Source organism: Tachysurus fulvidraco, chromosome 17, assembly GCF_022655615.1.
Source record: "Tachysurus fulvidraco isolate hzauxx_2018 chromosome 17, HZAU_PFXX_2.0, whole genome shotgun sequence".
In the NCBI taxonomy this organism is placed as follows: domain Eukaryota; kingdom Metazoa; phylum Chordata; class Actinopteri; order Siluriformes; family Bagridae; genus Tachysurus; species Tachysurus fulvidraco.
In genome coordinates, this window is record NC_062534.1 from 14,051,072 (window position 1) to 14,074,695 (window position 23,624).

The 23,624-nt window shown below is 36.4% G+C and overlaps 2 protein-coding genes across 15 annotated transcripts; one reads left to right on the forward strand and one right to left on the reverse strand.

Moving 5' to 3' along the window:
• The first annotated feature begins 2,383 nt into the window (after positions 1-2,383).
• Positions 2,384-16,595, forward strand: zdhhc2 (zinc finger DHHC-type palmitoyltransferase 2). Of its 7 annotated transcripts, none has more exons than XM_027135834.2 (14): positions 2,527-2,666; positions 5,909-5,944; positions 6,365-6,391; positions 6,773-6,867; positions 7,662-7,782; positions 7,943-8,012; positions 8,096-8,128; positions 8,769-8,889; positions 9,477-9,609; positions 10,617-10,743; positions 10,831-10,917; positions 11,184-11,299; positions 14,787-14,862; positions 15,437-16,595. In XM_027135834.2, the coding sequence occupies exons 3-13, from the start codon at positions 6,379-6,381 to the stop codon at positions 14,825-14,827; spliced, it is 957 nt and encodes a 318-aa protein (XP_026991635.2). In that variant the 5' UTR covers positions 2,527-2,666; positions 5,909-5,944; positions 6,365-6,378; the 3' UTR covers positions 14,828-14,862; positions 15,437-16,595. The 7 variants fall into 7 exon arrangements, with proteins under 7 accessions (XP_026991630.2, XP_026991631.2, XP_026991632.2 ...); XM_027135833.2 differs by lacking the exon at positions 5,909-5,944 and adding an exon at positions 6,013-6,117 and having other exon boundaries at positions 2,530-2,666; XM_027135838.2 differs by lacking the exon at positions 2,527-2,666 and adding an exon at positions 2,767-2,811.
• A 1,644-nt stretch (positions 16,596-18,239) lies between these two features.
• cnot7 (CCR4-NOT transcription complex, subunit 7) lies at positions 18,240-23,472 on the reverse strand. 8 transcript variants are annotated; one of them, XM_047802557.1, is made up of 8 exons: positions 22,217-22,426; positions 21,950-22,143; positions 21,369-21,726; positions 21,011-21,122; positions 20,740-20,901; positions 20,458-20,602; positions 20,191-20,301; positions 18,240-19,402 (listed from the first exon to the last, which is right to left on the reverse strand). In XM_047802557.1, the coding sequence occupies exons 4-8, from the start codon at positions 21,064-21,066 to the stop codon at positions 19,271-19,273; spliced, it is 606 nt and encodes a 201-aa protein (XP_047658513.1). In that variant the 5' UTR covers positions 21,067-21,122; positions 21,369-21,726; positions 21,950-22,143; positions 22,217-22,426; the 3' UTR covers positions 18,240-19,270. The 8 variants fall into 8 exon arrangements, with proteins under 8 accessions (XP_047658513.1, XP_047658514.1, XP_047658512.1 ...); XM_047802558.1 differs by having other exon boundaries at positions 21,007-21,122; XM_047802556.1 differs by having other exon boundaries at positions 21,011-21,150.
• Between the last annotated feature and the right edge of the window lie 152 nt (positions 23,473-23,624).

Sequence of the window (23,624 nt, forward strand, 5' to 3'; positions counted from 1 at the left end):
TAGGCAACCATAACACACTTCTTGTCCTTCGATGCTGCTCCCTGTTTGATCATCCCATCTGCATATTGTGATTTTTGGCACAGGTTTTTACATCAGATTCCCTTCTTGACACAACCCTCTCATTTTATCTGGGCTTGGGACTGACATTGAGAGTTAAACCGTTAGTCAAGGGCAAACTCAAACTACACAGTCAATATGTCAATCAGTTAAAAAAAAGAAATTGACAGGAAACTGGAGCAAGATTTCACACTAAAAAGGAAAATATCCATGTTCAAAGGGATCAGCGTGATTAATTTGTATTCATTGACTTTTGAATCACTATTTTTATGATTATTATTATTAGTAGTAGTAATAATAATAGTAGCAGTATTTATTTATTTATTTGTTTTGCTTTGCCCAGCATGAGCCTTTATATTCCAATTATGAATCATTTTTACTAAAATACTGGAAATGTCATATTATTCTTAGCCAGTAAATGAGCTTACCCAGCTGTTCTATGCAACTTGTTAGCACTTCAGCAGCAATTGTTTATTTACTTCACAGCAACTGCTAAGCCACCTAATCTTCTCTAGACACTCACCGCATTGCTAACATACTTTGTGTGAGCCTGAACTGTCTAACTGCTCAGATCAGCTTACTCAACAACATAGCGCCTAATGAGAAACTCTTACATAGCTTTCTGGTAGCTGATCAAAATACCTCACAATAATTTTTTTCTTCTATTTTATACATAGTTTAGTATAGTATTTATTTAAAATAATACAATATGTAAATTGAGGATAATTCACAGAAATCTGATAAATTTGTTATTTTGTAATGAGTATACAGTATAGTTTGGTATGAATATTATCCATTGCTTATCTGTTGCACCGGACAAATATAATAAAGGTGGCTTTGTTTTTAGATCCATCTATTTTGGTTTCACACAGCAGTACATGTAAAATTCATGAACTGTGTCATAATTAAAGCTGTATTCAGGAAAAGTGTGACACGCTGGAGCAGTGCATCATCACCTCACACTTCCAGGGTCCTGAATGTGATCTGTTCATATTCTGTGCATGCTCAGAATCTGTCAGTGTGGTGTTGTGCATGCTCTCCATGTGTTCTCTTGGATTTCCTCCAAATTAACTAGTTTTCAAAACATCCCAGTAGGTGGACCAGCTATTCTAAATTGGCTCTAGCTGTGATCAAGTGTGCAGATGGGTGTGTGTAATGTTCTGTGATATGTATGTGTTTTCAGGATAGTCTCCAGATCTAAGGTGGCTCTTACCAGGACAGTATTTTCTAACTGGTTGTGTGGTGAGTTCAGATGCCCTGATGTTTCCCTGGGGAAAACTTATATTAACTATATTGCATTTGTGCCAAGCAAAGACTGGCAAATTTTTATTAAGAGCTGCAGCTTCTGTAGTATTTTGCAGTTAAGAGCTGAAGCAATTCTTCAAATCTGCAGCTACTAAGTGATCTGCAATGTAGTTGACTGAATCCTGGTGGTGGGACACTTGGGCCAAGATATCAGGCAGCTCCTTTGACATTTAGCTTTTACATGTGATCAGGTGTGGTTAATACAAATACTCTGCCTTATGTGCAAACTATCCCTTTAGAAAACACCATGGGCCTGCAAAGAAGCCTTACACAAAGAAAATGGCACAGGTCATAGACCATTTCCCTTGTGCCCTGTTTGGAGTTTTCAAGCTCCATCAAAATTGTCGCTCTGTCCCATGACTTTTGTTCCCCTGTGAATAGATGTGCTATAGAATAGTTATACCTCATGGTTCAGAACAGAACATCAGTTCCATCTAGTTGTCTACCTGAGAAGGATGGACAAATCCCTGAGGATTCTCCTAAAGATCTAGGCTGGCACATGCAGTAAAGGAGCCTGTTGAGGATGCTCAGTGATCCCTCTGGGTTTCTGTGAGCATTCCAGAAGTGGGTCATCAGCTTGCAAGTTGGACCCCAAACTCCAAAAACCTGAAATGTGTCCTGGTTTCAGTAAAAGGAGCCCAAGAATGGACTTATTGGAGACATGGAGCACTCCTGACAGTGATTGGACTGACAACGCAGACCTACCGGAGATGGATTGCCTTTAATAAGTAAAAAACAAACTAACTAACCAAAAAAATGTGACTTTATGTTCTTGTCTCCACTTGACCCTCAGTCTTGGGGTGTGGAGTATTTAATTTGTGTAAACAACGAAGTCCGAAATTGCACACTACAGTTTTAAACAGCAGGTAAAAATACGCTGTGTAGTCTTTAATACAGTAGTAGGTGATTTTGGCCGTAGTCTGGTCTGCGCCTAATGGGCGTCATGGTAACTTGGCGAGAAAGAGGCGGGGCCGTTATTGCTCGCCGTGCGCGCACACACACACACACACACACACACACACACACACACACACACACACAGGACGGTATGACTGTGTGCGGGTCTGGTGGAAGCAGGCGCATGTCCGCTATTTACGAACACTCACTGTCCTGACGGATCGAAAGAGCTCGGCGCTTTGGGTTTTGGCATGTTTGGGTCAGCGAGCGGAGCTGAAACATGGCGCCGTCCGGATCGCGCAGCGCCAAGCGGAAGTGTCAGCGAGTAGTACACTGGATCCCCGTGCTGTTCGTGTGCGCGCTCGTGGCGTGGTCCTACTACGCGTACGTGGTACAGCTCTGCGTAGGTAAGGGCGGATCGCCTGAGATCTCCGTGAACCTGAACCGTATTAGGAGACGCGTGTCTTGCGCTTTGCATGCTTTATCTTAATCTGGCATTGCTTACATGATCCAGAAACCTAAAGACGTTGTTGCAACTCTATTTACTTGAAGGTTAGTCGTTAGGACATTGAGATCTTAATATACTCGTGGGGAAAATAGCCAACAGCTTTTATGTGATTATGAACATGTGAGGGATGCGAAGCACTAAAACAATCACACTGCTACAAAGGAGACAAGTTGATGTTTCACAGTGTTTAAGATGTATTTATTTTAATCAAAAATTGAATTCGCAATTCAGTCTGTATTTATTATTCTAACACACTTGTTTTTTGTTTTGTTTGTTTTTTTATTTTTTATTTTATTATTTTTTTTAAATGTCAACTTAGTGTCCTTTCATTTCTCACAAGTTCATCATTATGGACAGTCAGATAATTGAGGACAGTGTTGATTTCACTCTGCTTTGGTTTGGTTTCTGAAGACACAGATATTCAGAACAATTGGATTCAAGGGCTTTGTTTCAATATGAAAAGCAAGAGAAATGTCCATGGCTTAAATGCAGTGAAGCCAAAGGTTATTTTTATGATGTATACTGGACGCCGGAGCATACTCCCAACTGCTGATGCTCATGCTGTGTGAGACCAGCATTCATTCTGAACTGCAAACTGACAGTCTATATAAACAGCATCCTTTCTGTTGGCATTCAAACTCTCTGTGGCCCCGGGACAGGATAAATAAAATAAGAAAAGATGTAATAAAATCATCATCCTACAGAGGTATATTACATTAGAGCTAGTACATCATCCAGAAGAATGCTTTGGGTTGTTGTACCAGTTAAATTTAAGATTAGGCTAATGACTGTTATCTACTTTAATGCCTACCAGAGAGCAGGTTGGACCATAATTTACTCCTTCTTTTTAGTGGTGATAAACTGTTCTCTGTTAGTGTTACTATCAAGCAGAAGGTAGCGGCTGACTCATCCATGAGGCAGCATGTGGCCTACAACAGACGCAACAGAAGTTTTTATGAGTGTCTGATCAGCTGATTAAATGCCTCAAAGCTAATTCCATTCCCTAGCTGCTACAGAGAACTAATCTCCTGCATGACCTGTTTTATTTTTTGTCCATACTTTCAATTGCAGCATGCAGTATCCTTGCCCCGTACGGTGCAACACTGGGTTGATTGTTGAGCTAGTTTTTTTTGCAGCTGTTAGTTTCATGTAAGGTGCTGGATGATATGTTACTGGAACAGATACAGGTAGTCTAAAGGAAAAAATATTAGTATAATCTAAGAGAAAATAAGATTTTTTTTTTTTTTTTTTTAGAAAAGAACATAATAGGATATGAGTGTGAAATTGTGTATCTGTTTACCACAACCCAAAATTTGGCTTCTTGGAGAGAATTCCCACCACATTGAATCAGAAAAGCAAAACATGCATATGATAAATGAAAGGTCTGTGAAACAACAATGGTTGTGAAACAAGAAACTTAAAATAGCAAGGAAGGCTCAGTTTGTGGATATCCAATCCCTTGTATATGTATCATCCGTCATCTCATCTCTTTCCCTCTCCTGCACCCCATACTCAGTTCTCTCTGATTCTGATTCTGATTCTCAGTCCTCTCTACTGCTCTCTGTCTCACCCACACACTCTCTCAGCTTTGTCTTTTCACCCCAACATTTTTGATTAGATTAATTGAATTAATTAAACTTCATTAAAACTATGGTGTTTGAACACAATTAATGAACACATGACTGATTCTGAAAACGTTATCAAAATCTGTCTCAATGAAGTAAGCATTCTCTCTGATAATATTTGTACTATTTTTTTAATCTAACCTTTTGTATTCTCAGTGTATGGGTGAAAACTGAAATTCTACAGACCTCCCATGATATAGTCTAAATATAAACATGTGTTACCAAAAGAAATCAAGTTTTTTTTTTTAGCCCCCACGAAGAGGAGAGCGAGTCGCTCGGTTGTGTGCAGTTGTTAGACACAGACAAGTGTCGCCGGTTTTCATACTAATATTTAATATGCACTGCTCCAATAGGTTAGTCATTAAATGCTCAAAAAGGACATAGAACGTGCTAAATAAATGTGAATTAACAAATGACAACAGCATCTATTGTGGGACATCAATCTGGATATTCTCAATTGCTCTGCTGTTGCACAAAGTGAGCAGAAAATGGGAACGTGCTAATATTAGGAGCTTCGCAGACAGCCAAAAAGACAGACAGAGAGACAGAGGAACTGTCAACTAATGCAGCAGTTTTTTTCAATTACAGTTATTAGCTAGCTCATGGTATAATTAATGTTCAATCATTTATACTAAAGGAGAATGTTTTGCCAGCACCATCTACCTTTTTTCCTTTTGCTATGCATTCATGCCACAGCCAAATTAGTAACAATGCTTATTCATTTCTCAAATGGATTTTTTTTTACCAACTATATTTATATACCAGGGCATAGTATCAACATATCACCTGTGTACAGGAAACACTGACATATGATGGGTATATACTATATTTTAGAACGATCTACTCTACGCTCCAGAAGTGTTGGAAAGGCAGTTCTTTTGTTTTTGGTATTCACTAAAGACATTGAGGTGTGAGCTAAAAATATGAATATGAGAACTGATTGCACTGAAGATTTATCAGAAGAAATGGAGAGTAAAGATTTCATTGTACAGAGTACATGCTTGTTTTTCTCTTAAATACTTTACTTTATGCAGTTTACAGAAATAAATGATTGAATTCCATTAGTATATTCTGGGTTAAGAGGACAAACCAATGGCAGAATCTAACAGCTCTAGGGTTGATGTATTAACTCAGTTAAAGTATTTGTTGAACTTTAAAGGGACAATGTGTTTATTCTATTAAAAACTGCCACTTTTCAGTATGATTGTGGCTAAATCTTGGTTCATGTTATGAGAGTGTTAATCTTGGAGCACTTTGACTTATTACCTTGTCAACAGTTGAATCTCACCATGACACAAATAAAGTTAGCACCAGTTAAAAAAAAAGACTTATGTGTGAGCGTGTGCTATATGTGAAGCGTGATCAGCATCTCTCTGCTGTGCTATTTAGATTACAGCATCAGCAACTGCTGCAGCTGTACAGCATATGCTGCTGTTTTCAGATATTTTGCATATACACTCTACTGTCATGCTGTTCAGTTTCATATTTAGGTCAGGTCTTTGTATTTTCTCTACAGAGCTTCTACACTGAATCTTGTGTTGCTTTAATTAAGGTGAATATGATATTCCTTTCTAGTCCTGGATTTTACTAATTGATTCTTGTACATTTCTGTTAACCCAGAGGGTATGTGAAGAGGGCGACAAGATAAACAAGCTACGTAAACTAAAAGAATACAAGCTATCTAAACATGCTTTCTACACTGAATCTTGTGTTGCTTTAATTAAGGTGAATATGATATTCCTTTCTAGTCCTGGATTTTACTAATTGATTCTTGTACATTTCTGTAAACCCAGAGGGTATGTGAAGAGGGCGACAAGATAAACAAGCTACATAAACTAAAAGAATACAAGCTATCTAAACATGTTTATCGGGAGAGAGCTAGGTACAATCAGCTTTAGCTGAAGATTGAAAATTTTTAATTAAACCACATATTGGGTCAAACTGTTTTCTTTGTTTTTCTTTCTGTACACAGAAACAATTGAAAACATGGGAGAGAAAGGTAAGCCGGCTTTTTGTTTATAATAATGAAGATATATTTAAATTAGTTTTAACTGAGAAAAATAAGGAAATTAGAATGAAAAACATGAACAAAATGGAGATGATGTTGAAAAATGTTTTGTGAAAACTATTTACAACAGATAAGGCAAAATAAAAAAATAAGCTTTACACTACACTCCTTCATTCTCTACGCTTGTTCTTGTGTTCAGTAGGATTTAAGCAGTCTTTTTTAACCATAGGGTTCCCAGTTATTTAAATTTCGTTTATGTGGTACCTCATATACTGGTAATTCAAAACAGTGTAAATGAGTCAAAATTACTCGATGTTACGTAAACATATTTAATTAACTGACAGGTCAGTATGAATGATTTATGTTTTTCAGTATTTTACCTCATGGCGTATCATGTCTCCTTTATCATGTTTGTATGGTCATATTGGCAAACCATCTTCACCAAACCAATGAACCCGCTTAAAGAGGTATGTATTGTTTTTTTTTCCAGCACTGATTTCATTATTATTTTTGGTGGTCAATCTACTTAACATACAGTAGATACTTAAATAGTTATTAGAAAACATAACATTCTTAATAGTTATTCTTTATCACTATTGTATCCGTAATGTTTTATATAGATCATTTGTTAGCAGAATACCTCAGATATCTCAAGATATAGAAACCATACGATGTTCGATATGAATTTTAACAGCTGTCTGTTAACAAAAAGAAAAACGCAAAATGTATATTTCCTAGATTATTCCACAATGCACTGCAAAAACAAGGGAGCATTGATGTTCACTATATTAAATTTTTTGGAAATGGCGTCATATTTTCTGAAGGCTCTTACCTTGAAAAATAAACTGTAGGAAAAAAAATGTTTTGTTTTATTTAACATTCTATATATTTGTTTGAGTCTAATGACCTTAACATTGTATTAAGTGTTTAAGTGTGTCTTCATTTTTAAGTAGTGATGCAGTCTTGCTTGAAGTACCATGACAGAATTGTATAAATATTTCATATGTTAAATTAAAAGTGAGCCAGGGTCCTTACAACTCTCGAACTAGTGTACACTACATACTGATTCATAGGCTAAGGAAGTTGATTGAGACATAAGCCAAGTGTAAGCCAAGCCATATCTAAAATGAGCAGTGTTCAAATTACAAAATAATATTTTATCCGTTTTGACAGCAAAATCACTGTGACAGTGTAGACCACACTATTACGTGTCGAATAAAAATAGAAATCAGAGCATTGTGTTTTTGTCTGGTCTTCTCAGTTCCACCTGTCACACACTGACAAAGAACTGCTGAAGCAGGAGGATCGTGCTGAATCTCAACAAGAAATTCTGCAAAGAATAGCCAAGGATTTACCCATATCCACTCGCACAACGTCTGGAGGTGAGCTGTTACTGCAAGACTTTCTTACTGCCAGGTGAACTGTGACCAAGAAATATTCTACAGATGCAAGTCACATAACAATAAGTGCACATTTGCTTTTTTTCCAGTCAGTCTTTAGCAAATAAGCTTTATTCATTCTGTAGAAAAATTATCTCCATAGCTATTCGCTACTGTGATCGATGTCATCTGGTGAAACCTGACCGATGTCATCACTGCTCAGTCTGTGATAAGTAAGATTTTCAAAAAAGACCTGAAATGTATTAAGAATGTATCCTGGTGGTGTGTCGTCTCAAAACATAATACTGTTTCCCAGGTGCATCTTGAAGATGGATCACCACTGTCCATGGTATGCAGTAAGTTAGAATTTTAAACACAGAGCAAGTGCAAAAAATATTTTGAAGAGAAATATTTAAGTAATATCACATAAGCGAGTGTGCAAATGTGAGTGCGATTTTGCTTTTATACAACAGTTCTGTGAACAATGATTAAGTATTGTGTAATTGCCATTTCGGACACACTGTTACCAAAATGTTGTTTATTTTTCCTCCACTGGTGGAAAAAGATCCTGAAGCAAAGTCATAGCACGTCAGCTAGCTGATTAGCTAGGCTGAATTGTTGTGCATTCCTCTTAAAAGGTGCTTTGGGTAAAATTGGCATAAATTTTTTTACTTTTCAACTTTTATCTACTAATCTTGTGTTTTAATCTTGAAAAGTATTGTTTGTCATGCCTGCTGATGTCCCTAAAACTACTGTAGTAACGTGTGGAAGTTGTGTCGAGTGATGTAAGCACTCTTGTAATGCTGATCGACCAATCAAATTGTATAATTTGATCATTTTATACTGTTGTATAAAAATGAATAAGCTTTAGCCAATTAATCACCTGTTATTTTGTATGCTTACATCAAAAGAGCTTCAATTTTGATCACCCTTTTAATGTAAAAAATTTTTTGGTTTGTGTTTAATACAAAATCTATGTCTTCTGACAGGGTGAACAACTGCGTGGGCTTTTCAAATTACAAGTTTTTTACACTCTTTCTTGCATACTCTTTGCTCTACTGCCTGTTTATCACCGCGACAGACCTGCAGTACTTCATTCAGTTTTGGACTGTAAGCATAAGTGATTTCTTCTTCAAAGATGTCTTTTGGTTCTATGGTGTAGCTGACTTCAAAACAATACTGCTGCTGGGAATATTACAAAAAAAATCACATAAAGCATGATGGTGTTGAAATTAGCCAGAGAATTCATGCAGAGAAGGTCTTTTAATATTCGCTCTTAATTTTCAATATTTTGGGTAAGAGGTATTCAGAACTAATTGCATGGTCTTAGTGTTAATGATGATTTTTTAAAATCTTCCCACATTTGTATTTTCCTAGAAGATGGACGGTAAAACGCACGAGCGACTTAAACAGTACTGGGTAGGAGTTACTGGGTCAAACGGTCACTGACTGATTTAGCTTCTGATAGACTCCTGTAGTGGCTTTAGCTGCAGAACATTTAAATAAGTGTAGAGTTACGACTGTAGTAACTGTTAGTCAATATAGACCACTGTGTTAACTGCTGAAATAGGAATCTGGTGTGTTTTAGCTGCTTACAGTTTTCATAAGCTTCTATTCTGTTCAGTTTACTAAATGCATAAGTTGTGGTTTGTGCTGTGATTTGAGATTCCTTTTTATGATTTCATATCTTTTCTCAGAACGGCCTGCCAGATACTCAAGCCAAGTTCCACATTATGTTCCTGTTCTTTGCTGCATCCATGTTTTCAGTCAGTCTGGCTTCCTTGTTTGCTTATCACTGCTGGCTAATTTGCAAAAATAGATCCACCTTGGGTAAGTGACTTGACCTTAAGCATCAATTTATTACAGTTGTTTTTATCAAATAGCTTTTGATGACCTTTAGAATTTACTTAGATGCACAGTTTAGCAGGTTTGATTGCTAACCCACAGTTTTCATGATCATTATTTGCTCAGATAGACCTATACAACAATTAATAGTTTTAACTAAATAGGTTAGAATAATCAATTCAGAAGCAATTCATCTCTAAAACAGCTCAATTGAGGATTTAATAGAATATATTTGAAGATATTTTAAGTGTGCACATAAGATCAAACCTTGGATGTTTTATTTGAGGTGATATCAACACAGGTTTGTTTACACAAGGACAAATTCAATCTGAAACATGCCTCAGTTGTACAATTTATGCCAATTTTCTGTGTTTAAACGACTGCTAACTTAACTATCACTTTTTTAGATGAATTTTAGATGAAGCAACTTTAGTTGAAGCTAATACTAGTTGAATGTTTGTGTTTTTAATATCTGCACTCAGTTTTTCTAGAAGACCTTAGATTTTATTCTTCAGACCTCAGCATAGTGTTTCCTGCCACAATAAAATAGGAAGTGGTTACATTTTGAGGTTGGAAAAATAAGTGCAAGCATAAAAAATTAATGAATCTGAATTAGTTAGTCAGAGCTTCTTTAAGATGCTTCTCAAATGGCAATAGAGTTTTTAAGCAACTAGGAAATATTTGTCCCAGACGTCGTAGCTCTTAGGGTAATTCAGTCCCTCAGGCCGAAAAATGGCCATCTAACTATTGAGTTAATAAAGTATTTGAATTGACATTGATGATGGTGAAGGAATTTGTGAAGGGAGTTCAGTAAGGGAAAGATTAATATCAGTATTAGGACACAAAGGGCTCAATAGAGACAGTCTGCTGTTAAGTAGTTACATGTAGTCACAAAGGCAGTGATGCAGGACATCTTGTGTTGTGGTGATGAAAACTGTTAAATTTGTCAATACTGTATGTCATTTTTTCCCTAAAATAACTTGTATCCTCAGAGGTCTTCCGTGCACCTGCCTTCCTTCATGGAGCCGACAAAAATGGCTTCAGTCTCGGAGTAAGCAAAAATTTCCGCCAAGTTTTCGGGGATGAAAAAAAAAATTGGCTTCTGCCAGTGTTTTCCAGGTATTTCAGTTTGCACATCGTCATTGAACGTATAACTTGTGTCAGGAAGATTCTAAATCATATTGGCTTTGTTTGTGGTGATTTTAGCCAAGGTGATGGATGCTCCTTCCCCACGTGTCTTGTGAACCTTGACCCAGAACAGCCTGCCTCACCATCTGGACATGCTGTCAAAAGGTCCATGTCCTTGTATAAATGGTCCAAAAGAGTGGATTGTTGATTGTGTCTGTTAAATTTCTTTTTAATCTAAAAAACAAAACAAAAACAAGACAGGCTTTTCAACACAAGATCTTCAAGTAAAAATTATAGACCAGATATTAGTTCCTATTTTATTTTATTACATTTAAATACAGCAGTGCACAAACCACACACACCTACTGAATTACACTATTTCTATGACATTTACAAACATGTTTTTGTCTCATCTTTTTGTTGATTGACAGTGATGGAGAACCCCATCAATTTCCCTGTAAACCTTTGAGAGAATCTCAAAGCCGACTGCTGAGCAATGGACAGACCTGGACTGAGAGTGATGAGACAGAGGAACAAGACAGAGAAGGTGGGATTGGTGGATAAAAGCTAAATTTAGGGACTGGAACAAGGGCTGGTATTCAGAGGCACTACAAATTTATATTTTATTTATATATTTTAGATATATTATATTATATTTATTTATTTATTATATTTATATTTTATAATTATATATACCTGACTGTATATATACACATACATACAGTTGTTGTTCTAAATGTTTGCATACCCATGAGATAAATTGATTAATCATTGCCATTTATTTGGAAAATATGACTGATAATGCAAAATATAATTTTTTTATTTAAGGATAAATGTGATGTCATAAATTATCACATAGTTGTTTGACTCCTTTTGAAAACCTAATGATAACTGAAATCACACGAACCACCCTGATCAAAAGTTTACAAATCCTTGAATGTTTGACGACAGTCTAAACAGAGGTTTAAATGGCTATTAAAGGGAAGTTTTCACAGTTGTGACATATTGTAATTGTAATTAGTCTCTGTGCATAAAGAATCAGTGAGTTTCTCAGCACATGAGGTGATGCACTTACTTGGTAGGTGAATGCTGTATCATGGGTAAGACAAAGGAACTGCCAATTAATCTGTGAAATAAACAGTTGAACTTTGGAAAGCAGTCAACAAGGCCTACGGTGAAAAGTACATCATCCCCACTGTAAAGCATGTTGTGGTTCTCTTATGTTTTGGGGCTGGTTGAGCACTAGCGACACAGGGAATTAGTAAAATTTGATGACAAGATGAATGCAGCATGTTATCAGAAATTACCGCCATAATTAACCATACATCACATAAAGGTTAACACAATAATTACACTAATAATAACCATAAATTAATTAATTAATTGATTAAAATAATAATAATAATAATAATAATAATAAATAACAAAATAAAAAAAACAAGTAATTAAAAATATACACATACGTAGCCAATAATAAAAGTTTCCTGACATGTTCATGGTCCATACACAATTATAAAACAAAACTCCGATTGGTGATAATATTTAACATTGATCAGTGAGTGGGAGCGTCTTCATCTTCTCAAAATATGCAATCATGGGTTGCCACGTCTTATACAAAAATTCTGGACAGATCCTTTAAATATTTAATTTTCTCTAATTTTAAGTATGATACTAGATCACATAACCACATTGAGGCTTTAGGCGAGCTTGTTGACTTCCACTCCAATAATATTCTTCTTTTCTCTAATAAGGTGGCAAAAGCAATAACATTTTTTACTTTATTTGTCAGTAATACTCTGTGTTCTGGTACTCCAAAAATAGCAACTTCAACACTGGGTTTTATATTCAAACTAAAGGCCTCATTTAATATTTTGAATATGCATGTCCAATAGTCACTCAAATATGTTATCAGAAATTACTGTCAGATAATTCTACTGCATGAACTGGACGATCCTGGATGTTTCAACATGACAATGGTCAAAAACACAAGGCAAGGTTGGCCATCCAATGGCTACAGCAGAAAAAGGTGAAGGTTCTGGCGTGGCCATCACAGTCTCCTGGCATCAATATCATTGAGCCACTTTGGGGAGATTTCAAACATGAAGTTTGTGCAAGACAACTGAAATATTTACAGGAACTGGAGGCATTTTGCCAAGAAGAATGGGCAACTATACCACCTGAGAGAATTAAACCTTAAAGACGATTATTACTAAAGACTGCATGTAAAGGGGAAAATACACCATATTAAAAACTAAAGGTATAAAAACTTTTGAACAGGGATTATTTCTTTATTTTATTTTTTATGTTTGTTTGATGATTGTGCCATTCTAATCTTATAAAAATTTCCTTCCCACTTATGTTTTCTTTAAAAAAATTGGTACACATCTTGCAAATTCTCATAAGGTATGCAAACCTTTGAGCACAATATTAATTAATGAATGAAATAATAAATGTATTTATTATTTTTTTCTTTTTAATGAAAATAATGTTGTCGCCAATATTTGGTGAGTTTCTGAAGCTAATTGGGGCTTAAGATCAAAATAATTTCTGATACCCTTTGCAGACATTTACTTCTAGATGTGTTAAACATGCCACATTTTATTTGCCAACACCCATTTTTCAAGTGATCAAAATTGGAATATTTGACTGATGGCTGTTTCTTGTTTCTGCTTTGTTAGAGTAATTGTTTAAAAGAATGAATGGCTCTGAAAGTCTTTTGTTTTCAGCCCTGAATTTTGCCATTGAAGATTGTAGTTAAAATGATAAACCAACATGAAGACCAGAGAGCTGTCTATGGGAGAAAAGCTAGCAATACTGAAGCTGAGCAAAGCATGGAAATCAAGTAGAACACAGGCATTTAGCACAGACTATGCAACAATATGGAATGTTCTAAAGGGAAAGAAACCATGTGTTGACCAAGGAAAACAGCAGCAGTTGATGACAGAATAGTCGTGATGGCTATAAAGAGCACACAAAAAGAACAGCTACTGACATTACCAACAGCCTCCACAGTTCAGTGATGAAGAAACAACAGTCCATTGTTCAAATAGAGAGCAAAAATATAGAGGCCATACCACAAGATGTCTCTTTACCAGTGTTGAAAAGATCAAAGTGTGGAGGAAAAAGGATCTGATCATGGTTAAAAACATACAAGCTCATCACTCAAAGTGTAAGTGAAAGTGATGTGACATACGGCTAAGTACGGTGACCCATACTCAGAATTTGTTCTCTGCGTTTAACCCATCCAAAGTGCACACACACAGCAGTGAACACACACACACTGTGAACACACACCCGGAGCAATGGGCAGCCATTTATGCTGCAGCGCCCGGGGAGCAGTTGGGGGGTTCGGTGCCTTGCTCAAGGGCACCTCAGTCGTGGCCAGCTCGAGACTTGAACCCACAACCTTGGTGGATATAGTGTCTTGACTTGGGCTTGCATGGCAGCAGGTCAGCAGGTTGTAGTTATTGCAAACAATGGATATGAAACCAAATATTAAGTGTTCTTTATTCCTAGCACTATCTGTTTCTATATTTTTGCTAATCTAAAAAGCGAGCGATTTGCCACCAAAGGAAATCTGAATATCTGATCTTATTGGTTCTTCATCCTTAAATCTCAAACTCAAAATCCCAAAACAAAATATTTTAGTCTTGTACTTACATGTATATTTGCAGATTTATATTGCTGTATCAGATTACAATATTTTTCAAAAGTAAAATATGTGAATGTGAAGCATATTATAAAACCTAGATACCCCAAATAATAACTCTTTAAATTTTAATCTTGGTCAAGCCACCAGTTCCCCCAAGGCTACATGAGGGTGGATTATATTGAAACAAAGTTTGTTCACTATTCTCATATGATCTGGTGCTTTGAGTGCAAGTACTACATGTGATGTTATGAAGGAAACAGTATGGTGTTTGAAGGTTGAACTGCTGATCTTATACCTGACTCCACAGCACATAGTAACCCAGGAATCTAGGAGTTTTTAATACTTCTTTATTTCTTATTGTTTTTCTTGTCATTCTGAACAGGAGCAAGCAACCCGGCCATGAGTATAGAGAAAGAGACATAGTTTGGTCTCAGTGCTGACTGTTTTCAGGAAACAAGGTTTGCTTTTTCATGTTTTTTACGAGTTATGAAATATGACAGTCACAAAATAAGCAAATAAATTTTCTTTTTATGATCTCAGAGCATATACAAGGTAATACCAACAAAACAAGAATTTCATCATTTGCATAATGTTGTGGGATCCAAAAGTTTGAGTACAGTAATACAGCAGTTTTCATTACAAATGCTATTTTTGACAACCTGAGTAAAATGTTTAATCTTTTACATGAATTTTAACTTTTCTTAGCTTAGCTTTCTTAATTTCTCTTTTGTTAACCAAATTTTTAGCTTTAATGAATGTGCGTGCATTTGAGTCGGCATGAACTTCACAAGTTTGTGCAAAACCTTCTGATATGTTTTAGATCAGAGTGTTGAACGATCAATGGAGGAAAGTCTGACCTATTGTACAAAGCAGTTAACATGACCAATATCCCATTTGTTTACAAGAAGATAAAGGACCTAGCATTAATGCAGAATCCAAAATATTTCATGTTCAAGATGTTGAATGTTTTGTTTTTAATATTCCAGATTTTCAATGTGTTCTCACATATGGGTTTTTTCTCACTATCTTTAGCAGATCCCTGTGTGGTCGTGTGTGTTTTCTGTGGAACAACGAAGACACTACCTTCTGCAGTAGGAAACATCCACCATCCAGTGGGTTTCCATGTTATTGCTTGAGCAAGGTGCTTCTTACTAAAAGCTGACTGTTCAATGTTAACCGGAGTGTCTATAGTCATTAGGACCTCTACAGTCGTTTGTAGAAGGATTGAGACTTTGTGTGTCATACTGTGCCTAAATCAACACAAAAAAGGTGCCCTCTGAGATACATCAAATAATCAAGTGATTATTAACAGCTAATGCCTTGTTTATACCTTGTGAACGTGTTTGAGGCTAACTTGAATATGACGTTGGGGTGAAACTGTGGTTTTGTGCATGCTGTGTGGTGCATATGTACGTTATCGAAAGTTACAAAGAAAACCGAGGAATCGCTGACAAAATGTAGCAAAGTCTGAACAAATGGCACTTTTTATGCTTCGGATGTTTGCATGTTTAGGCAGATGTTTGTATTTTTAATGATGTACACGTTATGATGATAAGCTGTTTCATTTGCCCTGTGTATCTTTCAACCTTCTTAAACTCTTCAACAGAGAATATGTATTACGGCGTTGAGATATTTTGTGCACGTATTATAACATGAACACACGCCCTTTATTTTTTGCAGGACCATACAAACTGGTTTTAAATTTAAGCCACTAAAGGAATTGAAGTACACGTGAAACCAGTGAAATGAATTTCCACTCATTAGCACAGAGAAAGAGCATTTTTTCGCAGTTTAATTAACAGTGCAATGCATTAAGAATAATGTCTGAAAATGTACTGTTTTGATTTTGCAGTTACTGTAAATGATTAAAAGTATGCGGTTGTTTCTTTTAGACAAAACAACCAAAAATGAGGTCTGGTCTGTTAGAATGAGAATTTATATGATTGTATGTACAAAACCATATACGATGAATGTGTGCACCATTTTGAAATCTGTTTCTAAGGTTTTTTGGCACCACCTTATAACAGCGTGTCTATTGTAAAAATGTGTTTATTTTATGCATGAAAAACATGCAATGTGCCATATTTCTGGAAAGCAAAATAAGTGTTTGGTGTCTCAATATCTACAGTGCCCTCCAGAATTATTGGCACCTTTCTTTACCACAATAAAACAGTTTTTATCTTTGATCTGACAAAAATATCATGCAAATAATGTCCAACAGTACTATTTTCTCATAAATCTATTAATTAATATGGCAAAAGATTATTGACCCTTAATGAATATCTATCACAGACAGAGAAAAATCATGTCATAGACATAAAATATTTAAGCAGTTTAAAAACAAACTTCAGCATAATTGAGGCCAGAGTGTTTGTGTAGGAAAATTCCCAAGAAATGAAACCATGAACACATTACCTCTGTTCAGTGAGGAGGAGGATGAAGGAAGAAGAAAGGTCAGATTTTTAATTGCAGTTTTGTTATTCTTGTGGTTGTCAAGTATGTTGTTGTTATTATTATTATTATTTTTTTTTTTTACAACAAAAGCATATTAAAGGAGCAGTTCCTGACTCTTCATCATTGCCATCATGAGCTGTGGTCAGTTGGAGGTGATATTTGAGATATTTTGCAACTAGAGGTCCAAGTCTTGATAAGATTAATGGCATCATGCTACATCAGCGTGATCTTTGACCAACATCTTCGATCCCAGCTGAACACTCTAGACTGAGTGGACAGCTTACATGCACAAACCTAAGAATACAAATGAACAATTTCTGCATGGAAGATCTCTACAGCAGAAATAAACATTCTTGTAATTATGGGTTTTGGAAGATAGTGTTTTGCTACTTACTGCATGTTAATGTCTCTCTAAAATGTTAACTTTCATCATGAAAAGCAATAATTCTGGAGGGCACTGTTTACATTTTCACACTTTATTGCTCACACGGATTAAACCATTGCTCATTTATTTTGGGGAATCATGCAATTTTACACTATAGTGTTAGAAAACCAGACATGCTAGGAACCTCTAAATGTGCTCAAGTGTTTTTATCTGCCTGTTTATAATCAAAGGATGTGCAGTGTTTCAACACATCGTTCACAAACAGACAATGCTATAAACTGTAACCCATGTTCTGGTACAATTTAGCTCCTGTTTCTTTTTCTGTTTTATCAAAACCATTTAATAAGCAGCACCGATCATGTTTAACATGATTTTTGGCTTTACATTTTCTACCGCTTTATCCGAACTACCTCGGGTCACGGGGAGCTTGTGCCTATCTCAGGCGTCATCGGGCATCAAGGCAGGATACACCCTGGACGGAGTGCCAACCCATCGCAGGGCACACACACACACTCTCATTCACTCACGCAATCACACACTACGGACAATTTTTCCAGAGATGCCAATCAACCTACCATGCATGTCTTTGGATCGGGGGAGGAAACCGGATTACCCAGAGGAAACCCCCGAGGCACGGGGAGAACATGCAAACTCCGCACACACAAGGCGGAGGCGGAAATCGAACCCCGACCCTGGAGGTGTGAGGCGAACGTGCTACCCACTAAGCCACCATGCCCCCCTGATGAAATACTTGTTCAGCTAAAATATAAAGCCAGTCTTTTTTAAACTGTACATCTGTACGTGTTACTTGAAGATTAAAGATTCGGTACTAATGCAAAACAAATAAACAGTAATATACTTCATTAGGTTATGGTCAAACAAAAAAAAAATCCCCTGCATGACAGACTGTTAAAGAAAAATCAAATATGAAGATTAATTTGCATGCAAGTGTGAACGCAAAGCAATACACCTAAAAGTGGCTCCCAATTTCGCAGATAATAGAAAATCTGAGATCTTTATTTACAAAAGCTCTAAAAACAGTCACCTTTGTTATTGCATATTCTTTACATGGACATTCTACACAAGTGAAGAAAATTAGCCAGGTGACATTCAACATAAGAAAGGCCGTGTCCATGCAGTTCACACATCTGTAAAAGCTCAGACCATGACTTAAACACAGCATTTATTCAAACGCTATCAGTACATGCAACTGATCTACAACAGTCGTAAACACAAAACAAAACCCAAAGAGCACAAAACACGCATGATTGAAAAAAACAGTGCTACAAGTAAATCTAATTCCACTGACACAGAGTACTTGAGTTGGCTAAGAGTTTTTTTTTAAGAAGCACAATGAATAAAAGGCTTTGATTTTATACTAAAATACTACAAAACCTTTAAGTCACTTTTTAAAATGAAATGAAGACAGTCTTAATGCAGAAGAGGTGACCTTAGTTCAATTAAATAGTGGCAGTTATGCATCACTCTCCTATTCTGTGGTAAAACCTGTGTTAGCCCAACATAAAAGTAAAATCAGTGCAAGGCTTCACTCGTGCCATTAAGTGCCAGGATCTTCCGGTGTGTGACTGTCTCTTGCTGAAGCTACTGCAGGATGTAAGAACAAGATGGTACTCCTTGGATCAGGGAACAACTGTACATGTAGGTAACTGGAATAATGTTTTTGTTGTAATAGTCTGTGCACTACTCAACAAAGCATGTGAACGAATGCAATAAATTAATGATAAAAAAAACATAAAACGTAGCTTAAGGCTGAGCTTTGCAGGGGAAAAATAAAACACCCATTTTTTTTCTCATCTCTTTTGATAAAAGAATAATGTGTTGTGAGAAAAGATTAACGTAGAGAAGGCAACAAAGTGGAGGAAGTTTTTTAGCTTTTCATCTAAAACCAAGAGTCTCATTAGAGCTTTAAAGTGCAAATTCCTATTGAACATCTCATGAAAAACTAAAAAACCCATGTTTTAAGCCCTGCAGGTGAAGTTCTTTATCATGAGCTGGCTCTTGTTGTGTCATGACTGTTGTTTGTTGGCCTCTTCTTCATAGGCGTTGCCGGTGCCGTTCTGGACGTAGGATGAACCGGAGCCCAGTCCATACAAATGACCACAGTATTTAGCATCATCAATATGATCCTCAAAAAACATCTGCAACAAGAGGAAACACTGTTGGGAACCGAGATTGCATTATATGAGAATTTAGACCAGCTTTGGCAATCATACTACATTAGAAGTGGCTTTTTATTCTGAGTAAATTTAGCAATGGTAGAGACATTTTAAACCACAATGGTTTAAAGAATGTGTGTCTTTTCACATATTGAAATTGGTTGGCAGTAAATGGTCTGATCAGAAAGACCCTCCTCTGCAAGCATACAAGTGTAATATTAATTTCGGGAAAAGTACCCTTAGAAGTTTGAAAAAATACAAAAAAGTAGCACCTTCTAAATGACATGAACCAAACAAGCAAAACCTTCATGATTAATGTATTATAAGATATCTACCGAAGAAGGGAAACGAGTATCAGTAGATAACAGAATTTTTGTAGTAATATCATGTCCAAAAGTAAAATGTAATGCATTGCTCTTTGAATGTTAATTAACATTAATGTGATGAAGGCTCAAGTTCAAAACCCAGACTTTCTGTTTGAGAAAAAATTGATTGCCTGAACATCATTCACAAACATCATTCACTAAATAAACATTTAGTCTACTGAAACACAGTACTCTTGAGTTTTGTGATTAGTGAAATTACATATTATTACATATGTAACAGTTTTGATAAAGACACAGTAGTGGTATGTGAAAATTTCCACTGGTGTCTCGTTTCTACCAATATATTCACCTTTACATCTCCAGTTCCTCTTTTACTTATTAAACAATATACAAGTTTGAAGGTATTCTTGCATGCAGACTGGATCTGAACGGTTCCTGACCCACCTCTCTCATCTTAAAGAACGCCATTCCTGTGAGAAGGGAGTCTGAGCCTGCCTGATGCTGAGGCCCAATTCTCTCAAGTTCCAGCTGCTCAGCTACCTCCTGCAGACCACCCTGAACATCACACAACCATCACTTAACATACTGCTTTCGTGTGATTCAGAATTAAGTCTAAAAGGCTCCCTATCGTACAACTCCATTAAGTTGTTTTTGGCAACGGTACATTCTAAAAGCATATCTGTACATTTCAAATAGAAAAGGGGTGCCTGCCTTCAGGTTTTTACAGCTCTTCATGAGGTATTTCACATCATAGATAATAGGGAAAAATAAACGAAGAATCTCAAAGAAGTCAACTTCTTCCTCTGGCAGCTTGGAATTGGACAAGATTTTGATCAAGTATCCAAAGTCATAGCCACTAAACAGAAAACACACACAATTAGCAATGCATGAATTGTCAGGTAAAGAAGAAAAGTATTAGCATCTCAATGGCCTAAAGAAATGCATGCTCTGAATCAATGCATTTTTCAATAGCAAGATGTATAGTCAAATTACCTATGAAATGATAACCACTTGACGCCTTCACAAAGCACCACACCTGAAGTCATGAGGAGCTCTGCAAAATATAGTGTCTCAATGCCTTCTTCTTCATGCTTTTTGAACTGGATACCTGATGTAGTCAGTAGCTCAATTGAATCTTGTGCATACATATCTTCCCTGAAAGTGTTTTAAGACACATTATCGTCATATTTAACTCAGAATTAACACACAAAAATGTTAATATTTTCAACTGTTTTTAAACTGTGCAATCAAAATAACCACCTGCCTAACAGCTCCTTCATTAGACTGAAAAACATCAATATTAGATGTGGCCAAATCCATGATTTATGTCCAGGAAAAGAAAGAATGCACTGGCGAGTTCAGGAACACCATAAGACCTGAAAGACCATGGAAAGACCATTTTCTCTGATTTAAAAAAAAAAAAAAAAAAAAAAAAACTACATGAACACCATCCAGGCATGGGGTAATCTCCCTGACAAAGTCCACATACAAGAGAAGACTTCATCATCGCAAATATTTACCAAAAGATGTAAAACACTCGTAACAAAAACAGGACAAACAGAATAGTCTGCTAAAACTTATAATTAAAAAAGAAAAACAAAAAAGAAAAAAAAACTTTGCACCTGAATGATTAGATTAAAGGAGTAAGGAGAAGGGAGGAACTGCCCCAGATCCAAAGCTACCACATACGTAGGACAAAATGTTGCTGCTGACAAAAAGCAAGATGAATTCTGAAATTTTCAGGACTTCACAGTGTAGATATACAATGATCAGAAGCAATTAAAGGCAAAGAACTGTGAAGGCAAAATGCCCCAAGGCAATGCTGAAGGCAAAATGCCCCAAAGCAATGCTGAAGGCAAAATGCCCCAAGAACAAGCTAGAACTGAAGACAGCTGCAGTAAAGGCCTGGCAGAGCATCACCAGGGAAGAACCCCAGCGTCTGGTGGTGTCTGTGGGTTCCAGACATCAGGAAGTCATTGACTGCAAAGGAGGTGTAACCAAGTATTAACAATGACAATTTAATCTATGATCATGTTAGTCAATTACTTTTGGTCCCTAAAAGGAGGTGTAGCCAAGTATTAACAATGACAATTTAATCTATGATCAAGTTAGTCAATTACTTTTGATCCATAAAAAAGAGGAGCACCACATCTGCATTTAGAATTATATATATATATATGAGAATGACAAAATCAGTCCTTACGTGAGGTTAAATCTGAAGTTAAACTGCCATGTTGAAGTTCCTGGTGGATATTCACCCTGTTCATTCATGAAGGTAAGGCCAAGCTGGATGATCTTCAACAAATCAACATTACACCGCAACAGCTGATACTGGTAGTCTGCATTACTTCTGAACTCTCCAATGGGTCTAGCAACTACACCTGGGAACTCGGTGTCCTGTTAACAAAATGATGATTATAAACAGACCCGACATAACTGAAATACACCAAGCTAGATTTAAACAGCTTACCATCGCAATGTAGTTGTATTTTCGGATCACCTGGCGAATCCTTTTCAGCTCTTCATCCAGGTTACTAGCCCAAACCTCACATATTTTTTGGCTATGATCCACAGTGGCTGCGGGCATAGTGCCACTTTCAGATCTAAGGCATCAAAAAAATGAAAACAAAACTCCAGTGGGAACAATTTCATAGAGTTAAATCCTATTCTCCGTTCTGACCTGGGGACAAAAACAATCAGTCATTAGTACAAGTAGAAAATGAATCGGTGTTTAAGATACTGAGCAACAAACTAAGTTCTAAAAGTAAATATGTGTTTCTGAGTAAATACATCACAATCTTGTGTCACTGAAAATGAGTATCTGTCTTACCAACATTCAAGGAATAAATGCAAAACCAATTTAAGATTTAAAAAAGATTTAACATGCTGCCACATTCACTGTAGAAAAGTGATTTACTGTGCAGTCTGCAGAGCAAGTTTATTTTGTAACCACCGATCACATTTATACAAGTGAACAAGCTAGTCAATGAAGGAAATATGTATTATTTTACTGTAAGGTGCTTTTGAAAGAGGTGAAATAAATTAGATAACTGCCTAGATAAGACCCATAATAAACAGTGACAGTGTATTCAATGATAATTAGTAAGTAACACTATACATAATTCATCTGAATTCACTTGTATAGCCTATTTTATGGTTTTTGTAATGGCATATACAGTCTTTCAGTTACCCTTGTATTCAGTTAGATTACGAATAACTGCAGGTTTAGCAACGTAGCTAGACGTGCTAGTTCTCGACTGGAAACATGGGGCAATGTACCAACAACGACCCAACCTGAAGCATGCATCTTCAACTAGATACAACTCTTCATGCCAAAACAAAACGAAAACACTGCTTCGTATGTGTGTGGACTTTGACTAGCTGGAAATCCAACACGTGAGTCAGGAATTGTCGTGTTTGGTATTAGCCAAAAGCTAGCGATATGTCTATGCTAGCAAATGCTATCTACACAGCTAGCTACATAGCCTCATAACTTTGCTCTGCAAGTTTGGACAAGTTCACTTATTCTCACGACTTACCTCTGCTCAGTTAATGTACATCTAAAATGTACTGATTCAGTAACACGTTGTTGTCTTTATTTACAAAGGACTGGGGTCGTAACCTCTAACTTTTATATAGTTTTATTTGTCTTACACTGACATAAACAAGCCGCCACCTCTCAAACTCCATTACAGCCCTACGCGGTGACGTGGGTGCGTGATGATCACCGACGTCACCACGCCGCGAGAACTTTGGGAAACTTAAACCTTCTCTTAAATTCACATTATAGACCATGTTGTATGTATCTTTTGAACTTTTTTGGATTTAACTGCTTTCATAGACAAGCTCGTCTAATACAGTGGTGCTCTTACAGTTCA